This window comes from Rissa tridactyla, chromosome 1, assembly GCF_028500815.1.
Source record: "Rissa tridactyla isolate bRisTri1 chromosome 1, bRisTri1.patW.cur.20221130, whole genome shotgun sequence".
In the NCBI taxonomy this organism is placed as follows: Eukaryota; Metazoa; Chordata; class Aves; order Charadriiformes; family Laridae; genus Rissa; species Rissa tridactyla.
In genome coordinates, this window is record NC_071466.1 from 103,473,381 (window position 1) to 103,496,580 (window position 23,200).

The 23,200-nt window shown below is 45.2% G+C and overlaps 2 protein-coding genes and 1 long non-coding RNA gene across 6 annotated transcripts in view; 1 reads left to right on the top strand and 2 right to left on the bottom strand.

Annotated features, from left to right (window-relative positions):
• Positions 1-19,050, bottom strand: part of MRPS6 (mitochondrial ribosomal protein S6) — a 46,196-nt gene extending 27,146 nt beyond the window's left edge. Inside the window, exon 1 of the mRNA XM_054189703.1 lies at positions 18,917-19,050. Within this exon, the coding sequence (XP_054045678.1) occupies positions 18,917-18,961 (45 nt within the window). The 5' untranslated portion in view covers positions 18,962-19,050. The remainder of the gene's footprint in view (positions 1-18,916) is intronic.
• Positions 1,850-19,055, bottom strand: SLC5A3 (solute carrier family 5 member 3). Of its 2 annotated transcripts, XM_054189677.1 has the most exons (3): positions 18,917-19,044; positions 9,705-9,997; positions 1,850-5,127 (listed from the first exon to the last, which is right to left on the bottom strand). In XM_054189677.1, exon 3 carries the CDS (start codon positions 4,823-4,825, stop codon positions 2,684-2,686), a length of 2,142 nt encoding a protein of 713 aa, XP_054045652.1. In that variant the 5' UTR covers positions 4,826-5,127; positions 9,705-9,997; positions 18,917-19,044; the 3' UTR covers positions 1,850-2,683. The 2 variants fall into 2 exon arrangements, with proteins under 2 accessions (XP_054045652.1, XP_054045663.1); XM_054189688.1 differs by lacking the exon at positions 9,705-9,997 and having other exon boundaries at positions 18,917-19,055.
• Positions 18,105-21,552, top strand: LOC128904851 (uncharacterized). Of its 3 annotated transcripts, none has more exons than XR_008464651.1 (3): positions 18,105-18,322; positions 19,992-20,091; positions 20,887-21,552. It is a non-coding gene; the product is annotated as an uncharacterized LOC128904851 (long non-coding RNA). The 3 variants fall into 3 exon arrangements; XR_008464649.1 differs by having other exon boundaries at positions 19,995-20,091; XR_008464650.1 differs by lacking the exon at positions 18,105-18,322 and adding an exon at positions 18,730-18,857 and having other exon boundaries at positions 19,995-20,091.
• Positions 21,553-23,200: the final 1,648 nt, after the last annotated feature.

A 23,200-nucleotide genomic window follows, 5' to 3' on the forward strand; every position in this document is an offset into this window, starting at 1 on the left:
AAATCCAAGTACCAGTCACTGATAGAAAGACATGCCAAGTTACTAAGGGACAGTGCCTGCTACACGAGTCTGTCTTTCCCTGTGCCAAATTAGGCATATTAGCCAGATCCCAGCCTTTTCAAGAAGATAGATATTGGTGGACTGAGACTTATCCTTACCCTCCACAAGTTGTTATTTTTCATCCCACTAGGATCAAATTTTGCCCTACTTTATTCTGCATAGAAACAATTAACTATGTTTTACATCTTCCTTATAGTACCGTCCTTCCCAGCCCACTAATGATTTAACTTGAGATGCCATTAACACATTTCACATACTACAATTTTACCATTAAAAACGATTTAAAATATTATTCTCAAAGCCAGCCACACAAACTGTAAGAAAATGTATCTTGTCACACTGGTGCTAATATCAAGATTCAAGTATGGTAACTCCCCTCTTCTACATATATTGCAACACCGCTCCTACACTTGTTACTGTATTTCCAGTTAAGAGCAGTCCACTTTCCAGCAGCAACATCTAAACAAAGTGGAGAAAGGTGGGGCATCTTGGCCTCTGCTTAAAGTCTCGGAATGAACAGATTTGAAGACAACAAAACAAACAAACAGAAAAAGGAAAAAAAAACACACACAAAAATGGAAGTTGATAATTTTATCTGGAAATATGTATTATACATCATACTACTAAAAGGTATTTGGACGGCCTGCAGCTTACAGCACCACTGTACTGGAAAGCAAACTTTCTCCAGCAGTCAAAGGCAGGATTAACCCAAATTTCCTCTCTACAGAACTGTTTCACCCGTAGGGCTTGGTTCTCGTTTATGTGCCAAGGAAACATTGCTGGACCCTTGAATCAATGCTGTTGGACTGTCAGCATGGTCCCTCAGACCGTTTTTGGCCTAGCCACTTTGTGCTCTCCCAAACAAGTCCTGAGACAAGTTCGGGATCAAAAACAACTGGAGGAATTATTTTCATGGGAAGCCTGGATATGACCACTTTGTCCTGGAGGGGAAAGGAGTTCACTATTACAAGTGCAGCCACACACTGTCAGCTGGCCTCTGTGTCCCAAAACAGGCCCTGACTTGGTTTAGCGTTAAGGGTGAGAGCACCCAGGATGGCAACATGTTCTCCTGCTTTACCAAGGGGGACGTGGAAGCGAGCTCTGCAACCTTTCAGTCTGCCAAGCTCCCACCAACCTGCTGCACAGACATGTCCTCCACACCTGGAAACTGTTCATCCCTGCCTCAGGCATCCATCCCTTGGGAGAAAAGAACCTCAGCATCTCAAGACCTACTGATCATCTGTGATCACCTGGGAAAAGTTTCACTTTTTTTTCCTGAAGGATCTTAAGGGCAGACCTCAATTGCCGACACAGATTACAACTGCACACGCTCCTTATCTCCTGACACAGAATCCCTCGGGAGTCATTCCTTAAAAAAAAAAAAAAAAAGTCTGACAGGGTGAAAGGGGAAGTGGGAAAAGACACAAGGCAAAAGGACTCTGAAAAATAAGGACCACTTCCACCTCTTTCCCCCACTCCCCCTTCCCTCTTGTCTTCCCACTTGTTTTTCTCCCCTTACAGGCTTGCTACACAGCAATGGTGGGGCTGCAAAGTATTTCCTTCTAGATGTATACAGCAGAGGAGAAGAGTTATTTTTCAGTGCACTTACCAAACTGAAGACATGCAAAGTCTCACACGTCTCTTTCCCATGTGGTAGAGCCTACGTACATATTTTTATCTAAAAAGAGGCTAATCCTAATTATGTCCTCAAGGTTTGGAGACTGAAGAGGGTGAACATAACATATATACTCTTCTATTTCAATATACTACAAAACACAAATAAGGAGTATTTCCTTTTTTTCCCCCCCTTCTCCTCCATTGCCAGTTTGTCATCTCCAGGGTTTGGTGGTGTGGGTTTTTTTCCCTTTTTTTTTTTTTTTTTTTAAATACAGCAACTTTTCAGTAATGGAATTTACAGTGGATAAAAATCAAAAAAACAAAAACTTTCTTACAGAGAAAAAAAAGACATAAAGCTACTAACAGCTATCATGTTTTAAGCGCTACGAGACAAAATATATTCCTGTTGTTGCCATAAGAGAAATGAGAAACCGAAAAAAACTAGAAGCGTGAGCAAAATTAGAGAGTGCTAATTTGGCCAAGGTAATACAGCTGTTACAAAGAATGGCTACACAGCAATGTGCATCACAGCCCTACATTCAAAAAAAAAAAACAAAAAACAACCTTTCAACACAGCTTTAATCATTTAGATTTTACACATCGATAAATGATTACTCGGTTATCTTCACCTTAATGCTGACTGAGCTCTGTTACTGCCTGACTTCAAACACAGCCACCTGCCTGCCTTTGGTATATTTATACATGTATACATGGAAAAATAAAAGGTTAGTACTGAAAATGGAAAAAAAAAAAACGGACAAAAGTGAAAAAAGAGAGACACCACATGACACTTCTGCCTTCAGCAGAGATAGGACAACATGTCTCAAATGGTCTCTAAATAGGCTAAAGTTGAGTTGATCTTACAATTATAGCGTAAACAATGCCTGGGTTGCAGTTGTGTTATTTGCAAAGAACAAAAAAAAAAAAGCACTAAACAAACAAAATCTCCAGAGACCTGTACCAACTTCTGTATGTTTAGCCATACCCTTAAAAGTTCACTATTCACTCACAAAGAGAAATAGACAAACATGAATATTCCAAGCGAACAGACACAGACCAGTCCAGTATTTAGTAATAGTTTAACTTTTGGAGTCTCTTCCAGCATTTGTAAACAAACAGTCTCTTCCTCGATCTCCCGAACAGCTCTCTTGTTCATGTTTTTACTTTTAAAGCCACAGAACCAATCTATGAATTTCAAATGTCTCTCTCTATCATCAGTCTCTTCCTCGTGCTTTTTCTCCCCCATCAAAGCAGCTTGTCCGTTTGAATAACAATCAACTGGTGTCTCAACTTCAGAGTGACTCACAGAAATCACCGGGTTGCTGTCATCTCTGCAAGTAACCAGAAGATTGATATCCTCCGGCTTAATATTTTTAATATTTTCTTCGGATTTGCCATTTGGAATGATATGGTTAGTGTTTTCATTGCACTTGAGGATGCTCTTTTCTTGCACTTTGTACAGCTCCCCTTTTGCGGTGTTCTCTTTGATGTTCCTGTTTTTCACGGCCCAGAAAGTGGTCGTCCGAACCTGCTCCTTCGTAGGCGGAGGCGTGAGGAGGCTTACTACAAAGGTCACAATCCCAGTGATCCAGAACAGAGCTGTTGCAACATACATGTAATGGATGTTTTTGATAAAGCTTGGCCTAGTATCCGGCTGGTTACACTCCGGAGCACGATAGATAAACGCCAGTATCAATCGTATTGCTCCAAGAACAAACCCGGCCATTCCACCATAGAAAGCCCCCTGCTCATTGCAACGCTTCCAAAAGATCCCCATAAGAAACAGAGCAGCCACTGGTGGGGTCAAATAGTCTGCTACCTCTTGAATATAAAGGTACATCTGACCACCTTGCATTTCTACAATTATCGGGACCCAGGCAATGCTTATAACTACCATGAACGCAACAAAGACTCTTCCTACAATCATCAGTTCTCTAGACGTCGCGCTCTTCCGAATGAGCTTGTAGACATCAAGTGTGAATATGGTGCTGGCACTGTTGAATATCGAGTCCAAGTCACTCATCAGTGCAGCGATCATCACGGCCATCATCAGTCCCCGCAGACCAACCGGCACAAGTTTCATCACCAAACGTGGGTAGGCAATGTTAGAGCATCCAGCTCTGCTCCCGCAGACTTGAAAACAGTGTTCTGGATTAATGCAGGCGATATCATCTGCAAACAGTATTCGTGAAATCATCCCTGGGACAACTATAATAAACATCGGCAGCAACTTTAAGAAGCCTGCCATCAGAGTGGATCCTTTGGCATGAGCAATGTTTTTTGCAGCTAAAACTCTCTGAACTATGACTTGATCGGCACACCAGTACCAAACAGAAGCTGGGGTCTGTCCCAACAGAAATCCAGGCCAGGGAATATCTTCATCTGTTGGCTCGCGCAACATTTTAAGAGCATCAGGCTTTGGGTCGACATTGCAGGAATTGGTATTGGAAATGTTGTAGGTTAACAAGATAGACGTAATATTTGGTGACGCTAACATGTACCTTCTTTTAACTTCTTCAAACCCACCAACCTCCGTAATACTTATGATCATAAGTGTGAGGGCACCAATAATCATAAGCAGAGCTTGAAGGGTGTCTGTGTAGATGACAGCCACAAGACCTCCAGTCACAGTCAACAGTGCAGTCATTCCAATAAGGAGGATAACTGACAAATAGAGGTTCCAACCTAGCGATTCTTGAATAAAAAGTGCCCCTGAATACAAGTCAACTGAGAGTTTGGTGAAGATATAAAGAATTAGAGACAATGCTGCAAAATATATTTGAATTCTATGCCCTCCAAAACGCTTGGACAAGTATTCAGGCATGGTGTATACTCCCGACCGGATGTAGACTGGGACGAAGACCCATCCTAAAAGCTGCAAAAGCATTAAGGCGTTGAATTCCCATGCACCTACTGCAAATCCACTCGCCGCTCCAGATCCTGCGAGCCCAATGAAATGTTCACTTCCAATATTGCTCACAAATAAAGATGCACCAATAGCTACCCAGGTCATAGAACGCCCTGCCAAAAAGTAGCCACTTACGGTGCTCCGATTGTATTTCCACATGGCAAAGAAACCTATGCACATTACAAGCACGAAGTACAGCGCCACAATGGCAATGTCTGCTGTTTCCAAAGAAGCCCTCATTTTTGTAAACAAAATGACTTCGCACAGCTGACGTCCACTTCTCGCCCCCCAGCAAACGTCTTTTAAGCAACACGTGAACCAGTTAACATATATCAACACTGTGGATCAAATTCTTTGTCCCTTGGTTTGCTGTCCTGATGCTGGTGGTTGTGGTACATTTACTTTCTCCGCTTCTCAAATGGAAATTTGGAACTTAGCACGCACTTTTAATCCACATTCCACAAGAGCATCAGCCTTAACTCAGTTGATGTAGGAGAAATTCTTAGTTGCAGCTAAGTTTAGTGAGGCCTACTGTACCAACCCTGCAAGGCAGCAAAGACAAAAGACAAAGATTGAATTAGAGAAGGATTTCATGAAGTAATGAGAAAAAATTTGAAGTCTAGCAAAACAATGACTGAACACCACAGATTTTTGTCCCCCTTATATATCCTGCTTTATTTATGCAATCCATAATACACATAATTAAATATTTGTACAACTAAGTAGTAATGCCTACTGTAAACATTAAAGTCGACTTTCAAGTACCTTAAGAGACGCAGCAATCCTAGAGTATTAAACGACCCAGATTCCCCAGAACAAGGCAAGGAACAGAAATACATTTTATTTTTCTTTAGTCTCTCACAACTCTACTTCTCAAGCCACTAAACAGGCCTTCCTTTTTCAAGCAATCTTAGGGGTGGTAGGGGAAAGCAACCACTAAGGAGTGTTAACCTGGCTAGTCATTTCCTCTATTGCTTTAGCACTGCACCCCACAAATCTTGATAGATCCTGACGTCACATGCATGCACTTGAGACACCAGCTGACTGCTAGAGCTAAAAATCAAAGTGAAGTCACAACACTGTTTAGAAACAACATAAATTTAAGACCAGCTGGAGAACCATGTTATTCTGCAGGTTTTAGACAAGCTTGCACCTGTCTGGGGTACAGATGATCACAAGGTTACATTTTACTCTGAAAGCTCTTCATACATCTCCCATGTAATCTAAGTGAAGAAAAATTCCCATTCAACCAAGTTACAAAAGCAAAACTATGCTGGACATCAAGCTCTAGGGTAATTCTGTCTGCCATGTGCCTTTTGATACCCATACCTGCACGGTTTCAGGATTTTTTGGGAGCACTCTAGGCACAGGAGGGAGAACTGGATGGACTTTGGTAGCAATGTTACTAGGATGCCAGGAAGTGCTGTTCCCTGCACCATTCACTTGCATCCAAGCATGAAGAGGATCATGTTAACATCAGAGGCTGAAGGTTTTGAGGCAAAGCATATCCTGTCATTCTGTTCCCAAACCCCCCGTCACACTCAATTCTACCAAAGCACATCAGGAAACAGGCACTCATTTAGGCAAGCAGGATTGAAGCGCTCAAAGTGGAGGGAAGGGGATAATAAAAAGACTTGCTGGAAGGGAGCTGGACAGGTGGGAAAGGAAGGGGCACCGAAGAGCTGCTCAGTGGCTCCTACCTCTGCCATGGAGGTAGGATGCTCCTATCTCCTATTTAATGCCCTGAGAGGCATCACTTACCTATACCCACCCAAAATCATTTAACGGGTTTAGAGAATGCTGGATGTAGATTCTGCTACTTCCTACACTAAACGGGCATAGCAAGGGAAAAGAAGATCAAAGCAAAGAACCAGGTTAGTCTAAAGATCAGAACACAAATCTTTAGTATTCAAGATGATTACGGAAGAGTAAGGAACAGGGTCTGGCTCTGTTCCTCTTTCCCACCCACTAGAAAAGGCACAAAAAACATTGGATCTTTGTTCTGACCATAAGGTTTACCAGCCTTAGAAGTCATAAGTATTGGCTTCAGGCATTCCCCAATCCACTTAATTTGCAGAAGTGTTCTGGCACTACACTGAAGCTCAAATTTTCCTATCAATTCATCTATGATTAATACAAACACCCAGATAACATTCTAGTATTTGGGTGGTTGCCTGTTTAGCATTGCTGTAGCATATTCATTTTGTTTAAAAAAAAGTAAATAAAAACATTAAAAATTCTCAGATAGACCATAACAAAAAATTTTGTTATGGTTGAAAATGCACACACTCCCCCCTCTGCCTTACTTTGTGCATCACGGAAGGCAGCAACAGTGCTGATGTAAGAATGTCCATTTCTCATTAAGGCAGATGTATTTTTAAGAAAAAGCCTATGCCAAACCACAGCTTCAGCCTTAAGGAGAAATTCACAATCACATTATTCGTACCAGCAGCTGTTTTTCATGAGTAGTTCAGAATCAAACAAGATAACAAGGGTTCCCCACCACCACCACAAACCCACAGGAGAATACAGATATTCATTCTGCTGGAGTTATAGCCAATGATGAGACTACAGAGACATGGCACAAAATGAACTGATTACAGTAGTGTGCTAAATTTATCATGCTCATAAGCCTCAATCCACAGATGTATGTGAAATTCTTCTACAGAAGAATTCATATTTATCCCCACCCGCAAATGCAGTGAAAGTTAAATAGTCTATTAGTTTAATCCGACACAAAATTATAAACACTTCAGATCATATGATGCCATCAGATACAAGTATAATGTACTATTCTTAGTTTTAAGCACTTCTCAGTAACACTTTAATAGTGCTACATTCAGCTAAATTTTCAAATGAAACTACATTATAACATTTATACCAAAACTATAAATATTTTAAGGAAAGGGGAAGAAGAGATTTTACTGAGACACAGTGAAAAGAGCTACTACTATACAGAAAATTAGAATAATGGGCAAGCTAAAGAAATAGTAATAAACAATTATTTTCCCTCTTCTGTTGTCCTGCTCTGTTGCTAAAATATGTTAGACTTGAACTTTAGTTCACCTCCCAACATCTTCCCTGTAGGTTAATCAATGACCTTGCAAAACTATACTGTACAGTAATATGCATAAATCACAGAAATATTTGTTAAAACTAGGTCTATTTGATACAAGAGGTACCCAGCTCATAGTATGACTATTACAAGCATGTTCAATCCCTCTGAGAGGTGTGTAAGTAGAAGATGCAGCTGCCCTTGAATAAATTGTGACATTTCTCAATTAGGATACTTGCCAAACTACTCTGGGCTCATTCTAATCAAAATAAACAATACGTGAAGTTTCTTGGGCATTTTACATTGGAAGGTACAGCCAGACCATGCATTTGAAATTATCAGTCTACAGAGACCTGAACCATCACCTTTGTAATCAACATCTGAATTTTGCAGGGTTCAGCTTACTTGAGCAGGAAGGTGGAAAGTTTTCAGTAGCCGGTACAAATTTGCTGCACTGTCACTAAATTACTGTACTAAAGTAGCTTCTTGTACCAGTTTCTTATTAGACCTAATTCTAAAATAACCCTGAAAGTTTTTTTCATTACGAAAATGAGACTCGTCCCTCTGAACTTTCAGCAAGTTATGACCTCAAGTCTTAAGAAGGACTTTTGAGACGCCCCATGCGAGTTTAATCTCAAGTTATTAGAACAGCACACATTGTGGCACTGACAAAAAGAATAAAAAAGAGACAGAAAGACAGCACTGCTGCCAAGGACTGTGAATTTTTTTCCCCCCTAGGGCTGTTTTCTGGCTGGATCATATCAAAGGCACAAAACAATGTGCTTCCCTCTTGTCTGAAGATAGAGGGCTACAGCTTTGGTGAAACAATGCATATGTCTCTCCAACAGGCAGCCTGTCCTTTCAAAAAAAAAAAAGTCTCAAGCAATTCCCTGAAGAGACATTAGATAATGTGAAGCAGATTTAGGGTGGGATTTTTAGGAGAAATTTGTATGATTGTTAAAGGAAAACTTTCTCCACAGTGCTTTTCTAATAAGATGGGTCTTCAAACATGCCAGAATCAAACTGCGCCAGCCCTAAAGCAACTATTTGTTTTCTGCTCAGTCTACTTCTCTTCTCAGTAGATGGGGAAGTTTCCCAGTTGACTTCCCTTTTCTCTTGCAGTTCAAGAATCAGTCCCAATGACCAACGTTTTAAGGGTTATTTGAGGATGCAGATGCCCAGGTCACACGGAGCATCCACTGCTAACATTTGTTACCAAATTAAGTACATACTGAACTTTGTTCAAAGACTTCAAAGTAGTTTTGAGGTTCTTTCTTAGAAACAGTGTTTTTCTCCTCCACTCCCACCTTCTTCAAGCAGGGGTATGTTAACTCATACCAGTAACCTTTTACCTACTGAACAGCTCGCATGAAAGAAACGTACTTAGATTGCTGGGTTCAACACCTACATGGCAAGCATTAACAATCTCTCTCCCCAAAAAAAAAAAAAAAAAGAAAGAATAAAAGTCTCATGCCTTGAGCGGGCCTGTACAACATTCAACCCCTTGAGTGTGTTGTCTGGCCTGCTCACACTGCAGGCTACCTGCTATGGACACACAAGTGAGTTCCTACCTGTCCACTGCTCCACAGTAGACACAATGTTGGCTGAGGTAGCCTATCTCTCAGGAAAAAAAAAAAAAAAAAAAGGAGGAAAGAGCTTCATTCCATTTATTGCAGCACTCTAGAACACAAAAAAAAAAAGCAGCACAAATGTTCTTCATAGAATAACTGATACACAGCAACTTATCTTTATGTATTACATGCCCTTGAGAAAGCAGGGGCTATCCTTGCCATCTGCTCAACAGAGCCTAAATATCCATGACTGCAGTTTCAGGACTCTCCTTCATAAACCAGGAGATGGGGCAGAGGAGCCGGGCAGGAATCCCACCTGAGACAAGCAGGGTACATCGTTGGCAGCAGGAAAGCTCGGAGGCAGAAGGTGACCTGTAGCATCTAATAAATAACTTCAGTTAAGGCCTGGGCTGGCATTCCCAGCAGCTAAACAGGCTGTAGTAAGAGAGTACCACATTCACAAGTTACCTGAACCAGCAGCGACCTGACTAACCTGTTTGCCACACGTGCTCTGCTGCCCCAAAGTAGTACCGCATCAACACTTCTGCCGGCCTTGGAGAACACAGGTGCCGCAGAGGCAACTCTATAATCATCACTACCATAAAAGTCCAATTGAGGTGCAAGGTTCAAGTCAGTCACTCAAAGGAGTTGTTATGAACACATAATGCATTTTTGTTTGTCTGGGGTTTCAGGAATCGATCCAGTTCTGGTCTTCATTTTACTGCTGCATCAGAAAGAGAAGCTTGCTCCGCAATACATTCTTCTCGATTCTTTTCTAAAGGACTGCTGAAGGAGACACGAGAAAAATAAGTAACCTCACAGCATGCAGTTCAGCAGAAGAAACAGAGAACTACGCTGCATTTGCTAGTCAGAAGTGTAATGCTACTGTGGACTATTACAGAACCAGTAACTAGAGAACTGAAGGCCAACTGAAGCTGAAGGGCACTGTGAATGACAGTGTTAGAGAGGCAGATCAATTTAGTTGTGTTTTTGATCATTCTTCCCCCCAATACCAAGTGCATATCCCTATACAACCTATCAAGTCACTGACTGGGGGGGGGTGGGAAAGGGGCAGGGAGGTGCAATGGGAAGAGCAGAAGAAAGAGGATGCAGTTTATTGCAGTGCTCATTCAGCACCCTGTAAACACAACAGAAGCTACAGTACTGCCGAATTGCAAAGCAAGAGGAAGGTCGCTTATTTCCCGAAACCCACATCATCATCAGTGCCTCAGCAAGCCACTTTGTGCCACTGCCTGTGGCATTCGCATTTGGATGGTTTCTCTCCCCATGACTCAGTCCCCAGCGCTCTGTCAGGAACAGCAGATTATTTGCTTCGATGTTCTTCTGAAAATTGCTAACAGCTTGGGGGGGGGGGAGGGGGAGTGGACAACAACAGAAGGGAAGAGGTATAAAGTTCCTTTTTATTTGTCAAAATAGATACCAGAAAGGACCACCTCCTCTGTGCCTACCTAGGCATACTGTAGTCATCTTGCTCTGTTCTTAAGAAAGACTAGCTCATCAGTTTGAGTTAAACTGGCTGCTAGTCTAAAGAAAATATGTAGGTAAGTACTTCCTTTTTCCCTCCTCAGCTCAAAGAGCAGGCTGATGTTTACATGGGCAACAGATGTTATCTGGGTTCTCTGAAGAGAGGGGTAAGTACAGCTGCTGCTCAGCACCACAGAGTAACTGGGCCACTCTTCCCTGGCAAATGAACTGAACCATTCCTGCCTCTTCCATAACTCAAGGGGATGTCTATCAGAGGCTCAAATGTGCAAAGACAGGTTCTCACGACAAGCAGCTCCATCCCTCAGCAAGGAAATGATGTTTTTCTTTGAAACTGCAGACAGATGACATTCTTCCTTCTACACAGGAACTGGAAGCAGAAGAGGAAGGAGGGTACTGAGAAGGCACGTGGTCAACAGTAACTAAGAGCACAATAGGGCAAAGAGGGAAAGCAAGCCATTTTAATGGAGGTGGGACACGGTGTCTCCTCCAAGAGATGGCAAAAATTAGAAGATTCTGGCATCACGCAGCATCGGGCAGAATTTTTCCTGCCAGGTAAGTGTGTCAAGACGTCAGCTGACATACTAAGTTGGAAGCTGCAGAGGGACACAGCCTGAAGACTCCAATTCTTTTTTGTGGCAACCTAAAGTTCAGAAGCACAAACATTTTCACCACTGCTGGCAAGTACTATTTACTGAAGTTAGTCTGATGAAGTTCTTAGTCGCTACAAGCAACAGTAAGAGAATCGGTAAAACAAAGCATAATAAACATGCATGTACTTGATTTCTATAGAGGATCTGGGACCACATAATCAAGTTTTCTGGACATAGAGGACAAATTTTATCACTCTATTAGAAGCACACCATCAGGAAGTGTTGTAAAATCTCCACCACTACTGAAGATGACCCTTTTCTTTAACTGAAAGGTATAAAGATGTGATCCAGTTGGTGGTTATCACCATTCACTAGTAACTGATGTAACTGGCATACTCCTACCCTAGAAGAACGTGCTGGTTCTCCCCATTTGAAGAGGATCTTGGCTAGGAGACTACAGACTTCAGAAGTTACTTGGGGAAGGAGAAAGGAGTAGTGTAATTGTCAGTGACCATGCAACTGGGCAAAATACTAGGGAGAAATTCTTCCTAGAATCTCTAGGGGTAAGAAAAAAAATAAAACCAGACTCGTTGAGCTTATTTAGGACTTCCCCAAGTTCCCATCACATTTATGGCTGCCCACAATCTTTCCAAGAACATAAAGCATCATAAGTTTTACTGAAAGGTGAGACAGAAGTTTCCAGGCCATACATAATCCTAGAATTTAAGTTTGAGGCCCTCCAAGCTTTGTACTCTCCCAGGTGCTCTTGTGAGATTTCTGATACTTCTTAGGGATTTTAAGACACTAAAACAAAGCTTAAATAAAGTTATCTTAGATATAAAACAAGTAGTGCTATTCTACATCAAGCTTTGTAATTACCTATATTAACAGCAACCAAACATTGATTTCTTTTTTTACTAGTCTGAAACACACACACCTCAACTCCACCGAACCCCTACCCCTCCCATATCCATGCTCTGTATGTACCTTTGCTTTTAATTATTATTCCTTAGATGTCTGCACAACTCAAGCACAAAGACTGGCTTGCAAGTGGACAAACCAGAATTAAAAAAATATGTGAGAAATAGCAGAAAAATAGTCCCTATGTAGTTCCTCACATTCATATTTCTAGGGTTCATGACCCTTCCTTTACACCACCTGCTTGTTTCCCTCCCCTCATCCCATCAGGAGCGATGCATTTCTGCAGTACCTCATTTCCAGCACCAGTATCTGCACTAGTGCTCCCACAGTACAGGTCCTTCACTTACACAGATCTTGCCTTATTTTCCATACTTTTACTTCCCATCTTTCCTGTCCCACTTCTCTGTAACTAGTTATATTTTGCCCATGTGTCCTCCCTTTTGTTTTTCACCCCTTTCACCTTCTAATCAGCTCTTCTACAGATTGCACACCCAACATATTCCTGCTGGTGCACTGGGCAGGCGGTTTTGAAGAGAACAACCTGGTGCCCAGTGGTTTCTGCTGCCCTTGGATAAGCAGCACAGGGGCTGGTATATGCAGCTCTATCAATCAAGTGCTTCCACCTAAGTAACTCTTACATTGCCACAGACTTGTAGCACAGGAGGTCTGGGCAGCTGTGGCTCAAAGAATTAGCAGCCTGCTCTGGCTGGAATCTGACAAAAGGCAAAGTTACTTGATCAATAACCAAGAACCACCAAAGTCATTTTTGGGTGGAAATTGCCAGCATTATGGCTCTGGAACAAGGCAATTGGAGAAATCAGCTCCTGATAGAACATGTGAAGAAAGAAAGAACTTCCATTACTACAAAATATGGTATGTACGATGTATTAGAAGAAAGCAAACATATACACACTTTCATACTTGAAATAACTTAACAGCTTATTCTAAGTGATAGAATGGACATCTTTAAAAGAGTTGGTCACTTTTGAGGGTTTTTACACCAACCGAGAGTAATAATGCTATTTTAATCACAACAGGTTCTCCTTTCTTCTTTTTTCAACAGTCAAAGGATAGACAATCTGCTCTTATGCTGAAGTTGTACAAGCATTTCCCTCTTTATATACACGATGCAGACACATGTATACGTACACACAGTGAACAAATGAGAAGGGATACACAGTCAAGAGAGAAGAGCACATTGCTAAGTCAGTAACAGGGGCGAAGCGCAGAAGTCATATCTTAAAGGTTAAGCCGCCATCCCCAGCCACTGAAGAGGGGATAGCCAAATCCCACTGAGGTCTGCCAGTCTCAGCATGGACACAAGGGCCTGCCCACAGTCCTGCCTCAGCACTCAGGCTTGCAGCTCTACAGCTTAGGGAACTAGAGTGGCCAAGTTAACCAGGGCATCCCATTACATACACTCACTCAAGCACATCACTCGATACACTGCAGAAGCCTGTGCAAACCAAGAGGCTTTCGAGTCCCTTACTCTTGCCATCAACTTAGTACTCGCTTTGGACAACTTTACCAAATCCACCTAGCTAACAACTATCTGCTATGAAAAAAGCTTAAACTTTTCTGTAAAAGAGAATAATCCCCTACCTCCCCCCACACCCAAGCCAGGCACATATCCCACACTTGGCAGAAACTTGGAAGAGGACCACTCCTAAATCTTCAGATTGAAAAGTGTTACTCTTATGGAAACGCTTAAGGCAGAAAAAGAAAGGCTGACTCCTATAGGAGAGACAATGCTAGATCTTGTAGTTTTCTAATCTTGCCTTTTAGTTTCAACTCTTTGGTCTTTGTTCCAGCACCACCCCCAACACAAGGGTCCTTCCCTGCTAGGCAGAATACTGTGAAGAACAGCCTGTTTCAATACACTAAAAAAGTCAAAGGAAATAGAGGAAACCTTTTGCGTAATCTTAACCTGCTAAGTAGGGGAGGGAGGCAGGGAAGATGTACAATTCAAATGTAAGAACAGGTAGGTTCACCAGAAAGGGAAGAAAATAAAACCAGTATCTGCCTGCTTACTGCCCTCTTCATTCTCCCCTCCTTCTTCCTAGCAACTAAGATATCAAAAGCCCAGTTGCTGCAGCTGCCTCCACAGCAATTAAGTGTAATAGTCAAGATGTCGAGCAACACTGCTGCCCATTACTTTGGCTTTCCTAAAACAGCCAGTGATCCCCACAGCAGGCAGGGAATTTTTGAAACATGGCAACCCACTCCAAAGGCAACAAAAACACACCAAAGGCAAGTTATGTTGTGCAAACATGCCAGTCAAACTGAGAGCTCAGATTCACTCCAGTATTGCAGAGGTGGGTGGAATGGTCCCCTAGTCCGAGTATTTGCTGAAACAAGGTAATTAGGTTTCAGAAGAGTATGCTGCTAATAAAATATTGATGTGCTTCCTCATTTTAAGTAAAATAATATAAAGTACTTTCAAACTGTCCATTCACTTCAGTTCCAGTTACAAAGCTCTTTTGTCGAAGACAGGTGTCCCAGCTCGCAAGAGTCAAGCAGCAGCAAGAGCAGCATGGGAATACCGCCACCTCCTCTGTCTGTCCTAGGCTCCCCAAGCTGCCAATTTTCCTTGGAGGGTGTCTCGCATTGCCGCCCTGTGGTCAGTCTGCAAAACAGCATCAGAGCAATAGGAAGCCATTTCCAGCTCTTCCTTCCCTTTCCCCCCAACTTCCTTCCCCGGGCTCTCAAGGGAGTTTTGGAGGGACAAGAGGGGTAGGAAAAGGAAGCCTCCCTGAAGAGCTCTCCTTTCTCCAGCAAGCCACAACTCCTGCTAACTCACTAGCGGGTCACTACCCTTTCCTGCTGAAGGTCCTGCTCTGCCATAATCCCTCTCGCTGAAAGCCGAAGATGACTCTCCTGGGAGAACATTAGAAATAATCAGGAATTCATCTTTTGCTATGAATAGTAAAGTTTAGAGCATGAACAGCTGTGTCTTCATTTTGCACCTCTACCTTCACCACAACTGCAGTCTTTGGCTCGGGCTCTTGAGTGTAGGCAACACGTCATTTACCTACATCTGTACACTACTGATAACAAGTCTGACATCAAACTCCCCAAGCTCACCGTACTATTTGTTATTTGCATGCTGGAGTGTAGAAAGCCACATACATGGGCAAAATTCATTATTTCCACCCTAAGTTCCAGTCATTTCACTGGCCTCATACCTTACTTTTCCCAAAGCATCTCCTCCATACACTCACGCACAAGGGTAACACGAGTCCAAGTCCCTCACTGTGGTTACGCTTCAAACATGGCGATGCCACAGAGAAGTAGGTTTTTGTTTATTTTGGCGGTTTTTTTGGGGTTTTTTATTATTGTTTTCCTAAGAGAAACTGACTGGGATCTCTGCTGGTCAAGGACTCTGTCCACAGGCAATTTCCAAATACAGTATTTCTAGTGCAAGTCAATTACCTGATCATACATTACCTACAAAACAGGACAGAGAATGACTGCTCAGCTTTGACTTCAGAAGGAAGTCAGGAACTTTTGTGAAAAGTACATGCAGACAACTGCTGACAAAGTCTGAAAGTAAAAGTTTTCCCCCTTGCCCATCCACTCCCTCCCTCCCCCCAAGATCTTGGGTGTTGCATTTTTAAGACACAAAATGAAAGCTGAAGAGGCTCTGAGGAGGTCTGCCGGGAAGCAAGGGGACATGGGAGCACCAACCAGGACTGAGGGGTCATGCTCACCCTGTAACCATGTCCAGGCTAGCTGGAGAGGGAGGAGACCAGCTGCACAACCGAGTCCATGGTTCACAACAGAAGCCACATGCAAGAAAAGAACGAGGAGGGATCCCTGATTTGATCACAAGCAGTGCTAGGGAGTAACAGAGTTTAAAGCAACGAAAATGAATCTGAGGGATTTATTCTGCCTAGATCTATGAAAATGCCAACTTAACTATTAAAAATAATTGTGGGTGGGGAGAAACCCACAGAATCATGAAGTTTGCCTTCAAAGAGAGCCGTGAAAGTCTACAGGACTGTAGCTTTGAGAAGGTTTGCACTGAAGCTGCCACGGAGCTCACAGGAGTTAATGACAGCCTTAAAGCACAAGAAAGCCAGGCGGCAGGGGCGCTTTTTTTTTTTTTTTCTTGGCAAGGCAGGGGAGCTGTCAGAGATGAGAAGGATGCCACAGACAACAAGAGAAGATTCAGCACTTGCTCAGGTCTCAGACTAAAGCAGGCACCGGAGCATGCAGCCACCACACAGATGGACTGACACTGCAAGACAGTGAACACCTGCCCAGGGCAGCTTCATCAGGAAGCACTAGTGTTAAGAAGCAAAATAATTTATTCAGGACCGTATATGATCTCTCCAACTTCTACAGGAAGGAGTTATGTAGTCACTCCATTATTTCAGACTGTTTTATTAGCCCCATACTCAGATGTCCATGTTTTGACTAATTTATTATTACAGTCAAGATTGTGCACCGCTATGGGGGTCATTAGAGCAAACCCTTTGCCAGGATTCAGCAGGACCACGTAGCATATAACCACTACAGAAATTTTTTTCAAGTGTTCTCATTACAAAAGAAAGGCAGCAGCAAGATACTGGAACTCAAAAAAAGCACACAGGTCTGGTGTACTGTCAACACAAACAAAAACTCAGCATCTAGAGACAGACTCTCTAAATTTTAGAGTTACAACAAGGGTAGGTTATAAACAGCAGTGCACCTGAATCAAAACTTAAGTGTTTTAACATAATCACAGAGCTAATAAAATCCTTAAGATACACCTATTAGGAAAGAATATACTAGAGAGTCAAACTTCAAAGAGGAAAAGGTTGCAGATGTTAAATCTAAAGTGCATCGATGCTCATTAGAAGCATCTTACAGCTAAAAGCTTATCCCTGCGTCTCTGTGCTCACATCCTAGGAACCAAAGACCCTTTCCACCAGACAGCACTCCATGGCATCCTTTCAGAATAGTCAATTTATTCGTGTGTCAGTGTTATGTCAGATTTGCTATGCTTTCTGTCCTGCTCTGCATTCATAGTGCCTGCACAGCATAATGCAACTCCCACATTAACAGCATGTATACATAAAAAGCATCTCATCACTTTACCTATGGCTTATACACTGATGGGGAGGGTTGTGGGAAAAATAAATAAATAAATAAAAATCACATGTTGACAACCCAAGTCCAGAAGCAGTGTGTTTTGTCAGAGCAAATGCTGCTCTGTGAGGTGGTGCAGCAATGTCACCAGATTTTTTTCCCTGTTGCCATATTTCTCCACTAGAGGACTCACCTGAGAAGTCTACTACAGCTTCCGCAGTTAAGCCAAGTCAAAAAAAAAAAAAGCCAACCCTGACATGTGGATGGTACATGTAAAATGAATGGAAATGTACTAGTATATGCGGCACATGTAATACATGAAAACATGCTCCCGTAACTACAAAAGAAACACAGCAATGCTATTTAGCTTCCTGCTAGTCTATGACAAATATACATGATCATTTAAATGAAGGTTAAATGCAAGAGCAAGCATGTCCACACTGGGTCAGATCACAAGGGTTACAGCCTAGCAGACGTGCTGCTACATTCCAAGACCAGCACTGCATATTAAGCTGGAAAGTAGCAGATAAACAAAGGCTATAGAAGGTACTAGAGAAGGGCCAGTATCAACTATTATTTTCCAAATAAAGGGTCCCACCTACACAGAGATGTTTCTATTTTATTATTATTTTTACGCACAAGTACGCGCACACCCCCCCACTGATTAAGCCCTTGTAAAATAGAAAGAGCATCATATAACCTCACTCACTCACGCCACGGCTTATCATCACGCCGCCAAAAACAGCGGCAACGGCTAGCAACCCTTCCCGTGGGTGATACGGCCAGCCGTATCAGCAGAGCTCAACTGGTGCTAGCAACGGCAGGGGAAAAAAGTAATTAAAGAATATATATTCTTGCGACTTCCCTGGTAGAGAGAGGGGCCTGCAAGGCAGGGGAGCTGGCACCCCGGGAGGGAGAGGAAGCTTGCCAAAGCCAGTCCTTGCTTTCCCCTGCCAGGGCTCACCCCAAGGCCTCCCAGAGGCGAGGGGACCTAGACTGGTGGTTGCTGCGACCTAGCAAGGTACCCAGCCAAGACACAGCAGGTGCTGGGGAGGGGGGTGTGGGGTGGAGTGTGAAGCACATGGCGATGCAAAGCGCTGGTGCTGCAGAGGAAGAGAGGCACCAACGTACAGGGGCAAGGAAAGGGCTAAGTTCACTTGCACCAGGCAAGGGGTGGGGAAGGGGTGGCGGGGGCGGTAAGAGAAGGAAAAACGCATCTATTTCGCTAAGTGTGGGATCTGCTTACCTGCGGAACGAAGGGGAGGGGGGGGAGGGGGGGGAGTGGAGGGGACTGCGGCTCCAGGGGAGCAACTAAGCAAACTCTCCAAAGGAGCAGAGGAGGGAAAGAAAGAAAGAAAAAAAGAAAAAGAAACGAGTAAGGGGAGAGACGGCAGAGAGAGGCACGGGGGAGAGCCTGAAGCACGCTGCGCAACCCCGCTGCCCGGCGCGGCGGGGAGGGCGGGCAGGGCTCGCCCCCAGGGGAAGGGGCCGGCCGGCGCGTGCGGCGGCCAGCACACGGCGAGGGGAAAGCGAGGAGGGGGCACCAAAGGCTGAAGGTAGGGGTCTGTCAGGTCCCACCTGGCTCCCTCCCTCCCGTCTCCCCTCCCACACTCACCCTCTGCATGGCTTTCAGGATCAAAGCCAGTTCATAGCGGGGCATCTTAGAGCTCGGCTGTGGCGGGAAGAGCAGGGATGCGGCGGGGCAGAGGGTGGGGAGAAGGGGGCGGCGATGCCGGAGAGAAGTGGGGAGGGGGGGAATGACCGGAGGAAGAAGAGTGCGTCCCCGGCGGTGCTGGCTGCGGCTCCTGCCCGCGCTGCTCCCGGGCTGCACAGACACCCAGGCGGGCGGGCGGACGGCGCGGCTTAAAGGGCGCCGGCAGCTGCGCAGGCTCGGCCGCGCCGCCCCCTGCCCGCCACAAGCGCCGCCTCCGCCGCGCACACGCCTGCCCGCCGGGGGGCCGCCGCCCGCCTGGGGGCTGCCCCACCGCCCCGGCCCGGGGAGAGGGTGGGGGGGGAAGGAGGGCAGCGGTAGGGGGATGCCCGCCGCCGGGGAGCGGGCCCAGGCCGGGCGGGCCGAGCCGCGGGCGCCGCCTCCCCCCCCCACCCCAACCCTGCGGCGGCTCAGGGCCTGCGCCCGCCTTCCTCCTTCCCGCCGCCGCCGCGGCGGCTGTGGCTGCTGCAGGGAGTGGAAATTTCCACTGAGTCCGCCCCCTCGCTCCCCCCCCCCCCCCTCCGCTCACACACACACACACACACACCACCCGAGACCGCACACGGCGCGGGGGGGGCGGCGTGCGCCTGGCTGCCAGCCGCCCACGGCAGCGGCCCTCGTCCTCACGCACCTGGGTGGGCCGGCGCCGGCAGCGGGCGGCAGGGCAAGGCCGCACGTGTGGGGCACCCCCTGGGCTCTTCCAGAACCTTCCAGGGCCCTTGGGGGGTCTCTGCGCCTGTTGGCCAGAGCGCAGGTGGATGGGACCCAGCCACAGCACGATGGGTGTGGGCACCCGAGGGGCAGCAGGGTTGGAGGGACCGTGGCACAACTGGAAGATGGCCGGCCTTGATGCTGGGGTGCTGCTGGCGAGGGAGCTTTTGGGCAAACGTTTGCCAGCCAGTGGGTGCTCGGGGCACAGCCTTGGTGTTGTACTTGCCAGGCGCCCATCAAGGTCAGTGACACTGATACCCTCTGTCAGCAGCACATCTGACACCGGCGGCCAGCCGGAGCTGTGATGGGAGCCTACAGCCACCTGCATCCACCAAAGAGGGGCGTTGGGAGAGCCTGGTGTACATCAGGTCTGTTTGGGCAGTATTTATTTCTTCCAGAGGAGAGACACATCCCTCCAGGGGTACCCCCTTCCCTCATACATGTATGTCAGTCACCAATATATGGGGTGGCTTTAAAGAGAGCCGAGCTCACACCAAGTTTGTACCCAAGGTGTTGAAGCCCTCGTCGCTTGGCCCTGTCTGCCCTCAGAAAAAAGGGAGGCAGGGGAGGAGAGAGCAGCGCCACCGTGTTCTTGCTCAAGGGGCAGTAGGAAGGAAAGCAAATCTTGAGAGTAAAAAAAACTTTAGGAAATCTCAAGCCTGCCCCATCAAGAGAGGCCTCAGCTTCTCACCTAGGAACCCCAGCCATGCCCTGCCCCACCACCAAGTGAGGTCATTTGGGTTTTGCTCTGCTTGCATGGCGGGTAATAGCGTAGTTGGCGAAACGCATCCCAGGTGCAGGTATCACAAACTGAAAACTTCTCCCAGCGCTTTCTACCCTACCTTGCAGCACAGCCAGCACCAGCAGCGCTCTGGGCCCTCCTCATCTAAAGCAGATGTGAGTTCTAGGTAGTTCCCTGCATGGTACTGTGCCCTGCAGGCACAACAAAGCCCAGGTGGGTGCTAGGAGCCGTTTTGTGCACTGCTACAAGTTATCAGGATGAATTGCCTATGCAGGGGTGTTTACACATATTCCCAAACTCCCAGCCCCCCCCAGTGCTTAGGCAGAAGTTGCCAGGCAGCTGACAGGTTTAATTTACGGCCTGTTGGTGCTTACCATGCACAAGCCCTCCCTGAGTTACGTTGCTTGCTTTTTTTTTTCAGTACGGTGTTGGCTGCCCCACGCTTATTTCTTGTTCTGAGCAGGTGCCTGGTCAGTTCCAGAGGAAATCCAGGGAGTTTGTAAGTGATGGTGGTGCCCAATGGAGGTGAGAATGCCCAGGCATCCCTGTCGTACACACACACCATCGGACTGCCATTCCCACCCTCCCGGTGCTCCCTGCCAGTGGTGGCAGCAGTCACATGGAAGCCACACTGGTCTCTTCCCACAACATGAAACCCCTACGCCCTGCAGCTCTACCAACGCTCTACCTGCTTAAAACGCTCCTCTGCCAGAAGGAAGGAAACATGTTCAATCCCTGTTCATGAAGTCTTTCTCACCCAGAACTTTATGCAAATCCCCAAGTCTATATACTGAAATATCTAGTGCTGCTTTCAAATGCCAATATTTGATTCTCAGTTGGATATACATTTATATTCACTGTTCATACTCACTTCTAACCACATTCCACATGCAAGCCCCGCAAATACAATGTGTATGTGGCCAACAAACCCTCTCCCCTCTTTTTTGTGAATCCCACCCACGCCCGTGCTTCCACGCTGCATCTCAAGACCCCGCAAACATAAGACTGAAGCCTGAGTCTGCTTTTATGTGCACCTGGGATTTATTCACGCATGCAGAAACACTTGTGCCTGGGACCTAAGGCATGCCTATATATATTTGCTGAATGAGATGTGTATGCTTGAGGGTCTTTCATGCATGTTAGCAATACAGGTAGAGTGACTATATCTGTCTGTGTCTGCATGCCACGCAACGTATGGGTGTCTGGTCTCACGCATCGTGCCTACGTATAGCTATGTGCACACTTGTTCGCGGACCGACCACTGCATGCACCTGCGACGGCCCGTATCTTTGTGGGAATTTCTTACACTTTCTGACTTTCTCACTACCGGTGTAGCATGTCCACCAGGTATGAGCTACCTTGAATCTCACAAGTTTGTTTTTTCCTCAAAGCGCTAACCACAAGTATCCAAAGACCGTAGGAAACTCTCACTTAATATTTAAAAGCACACAGTTATAGAGGGAGGTCTGAAAAACGTGTAGTAGCCATGCTCTAAATACTCAGTAAGGAAATACAACCGCCCCCCAATATAGGTGGTTTTTTTTTAAGTAACAAGTGTAAACTTTTGACTTTTGAGAGGCTCAAGTCACGACTTTTTCATGCTGGAGGCTGGTCATGGTACAAAGCAAACCATACTCTCTGCGTCTTAGTGTTTTTCACATCCATCCCTATGCCAGAGAGCAGCACAGAGAGCACTAATGAATAACGTCACTATTTCTAATAAAGCACAAGCTAAAAATATGTCCTCATGCATTCTATATGCATATGTAAATACAGAACCTATTCTGTGAAAAAGCTCTTGGAAATGTTTTAGAGAATTAAAAAATGCCATGCAATATCTCATAGACTCCTGACAAAGAAGCTAGTCCAGCATGGCAGGATTAAGGCGGAAAATGAAAGAAAAAATACTGCACTTTTAAAACCTCAAAATTACCATTAATAGCCTCTCTAATCACAACTATATTGCACTTCGGTGATCTCTTTCTTATGATGGAATATACCTAGTTTTGAAACAAGTACTCTGTGCACCACAGAAAAGCCAATTCTCTCCTCTAATTTCTAGCTGTGATATGTGCACAATATCAAATTAAAATTTATCACAGGTTTAGGACTAGGATGTTGGCTGTCTTGAACTTCAGATCGGGACAGATTTTCCGAGGTGTCAGCAGAAAAGGGGGATCGCCTGTGGAAAGAGTAATTCCACTGCCAAGTGTGTTTTTGTTTGCTTGTACTGGTGTTTGTCTACAGACTATAGACAGGGATATAGATACAGACACAGATACCTGCCTGTTCTCCCTAGCGTTTACTCACCTTCTCAGTAAGGTTTGTAGCTGAGCACTGTACATTTGAGGTTACAGCAGGTGAACTAGGGAGTACATGGGTGCATGGGAACACCCGCGTGGCTCTGCAGTCACAGCAGTGACTGTGGTCTAGACATACTCCAAAGAGGTGACAGATGGAGCTGGGTCAAAACAGTGAAATATCAGAAGTCCCAAAGGAGCAGATGAGCAAGCAAAGCTGAAGTGAAGGAGATAATATTAATAGACGGGGCTGTTGTAAGCTCGTACATTGGGCTCCTGAAGTATCTAGCTGGGAATATGGCTCTTAGACACGTGGGCAGGGTTGCCCCTGCAGGAAGGACTGGAAGGAAACAGCTGAGAAATGAAGGAAGAGTGGGGCTGTAGGGGTAAAAGTGTGGGCCGAAGACACCACAGCAGGGACAGGTGAGAAGGAAT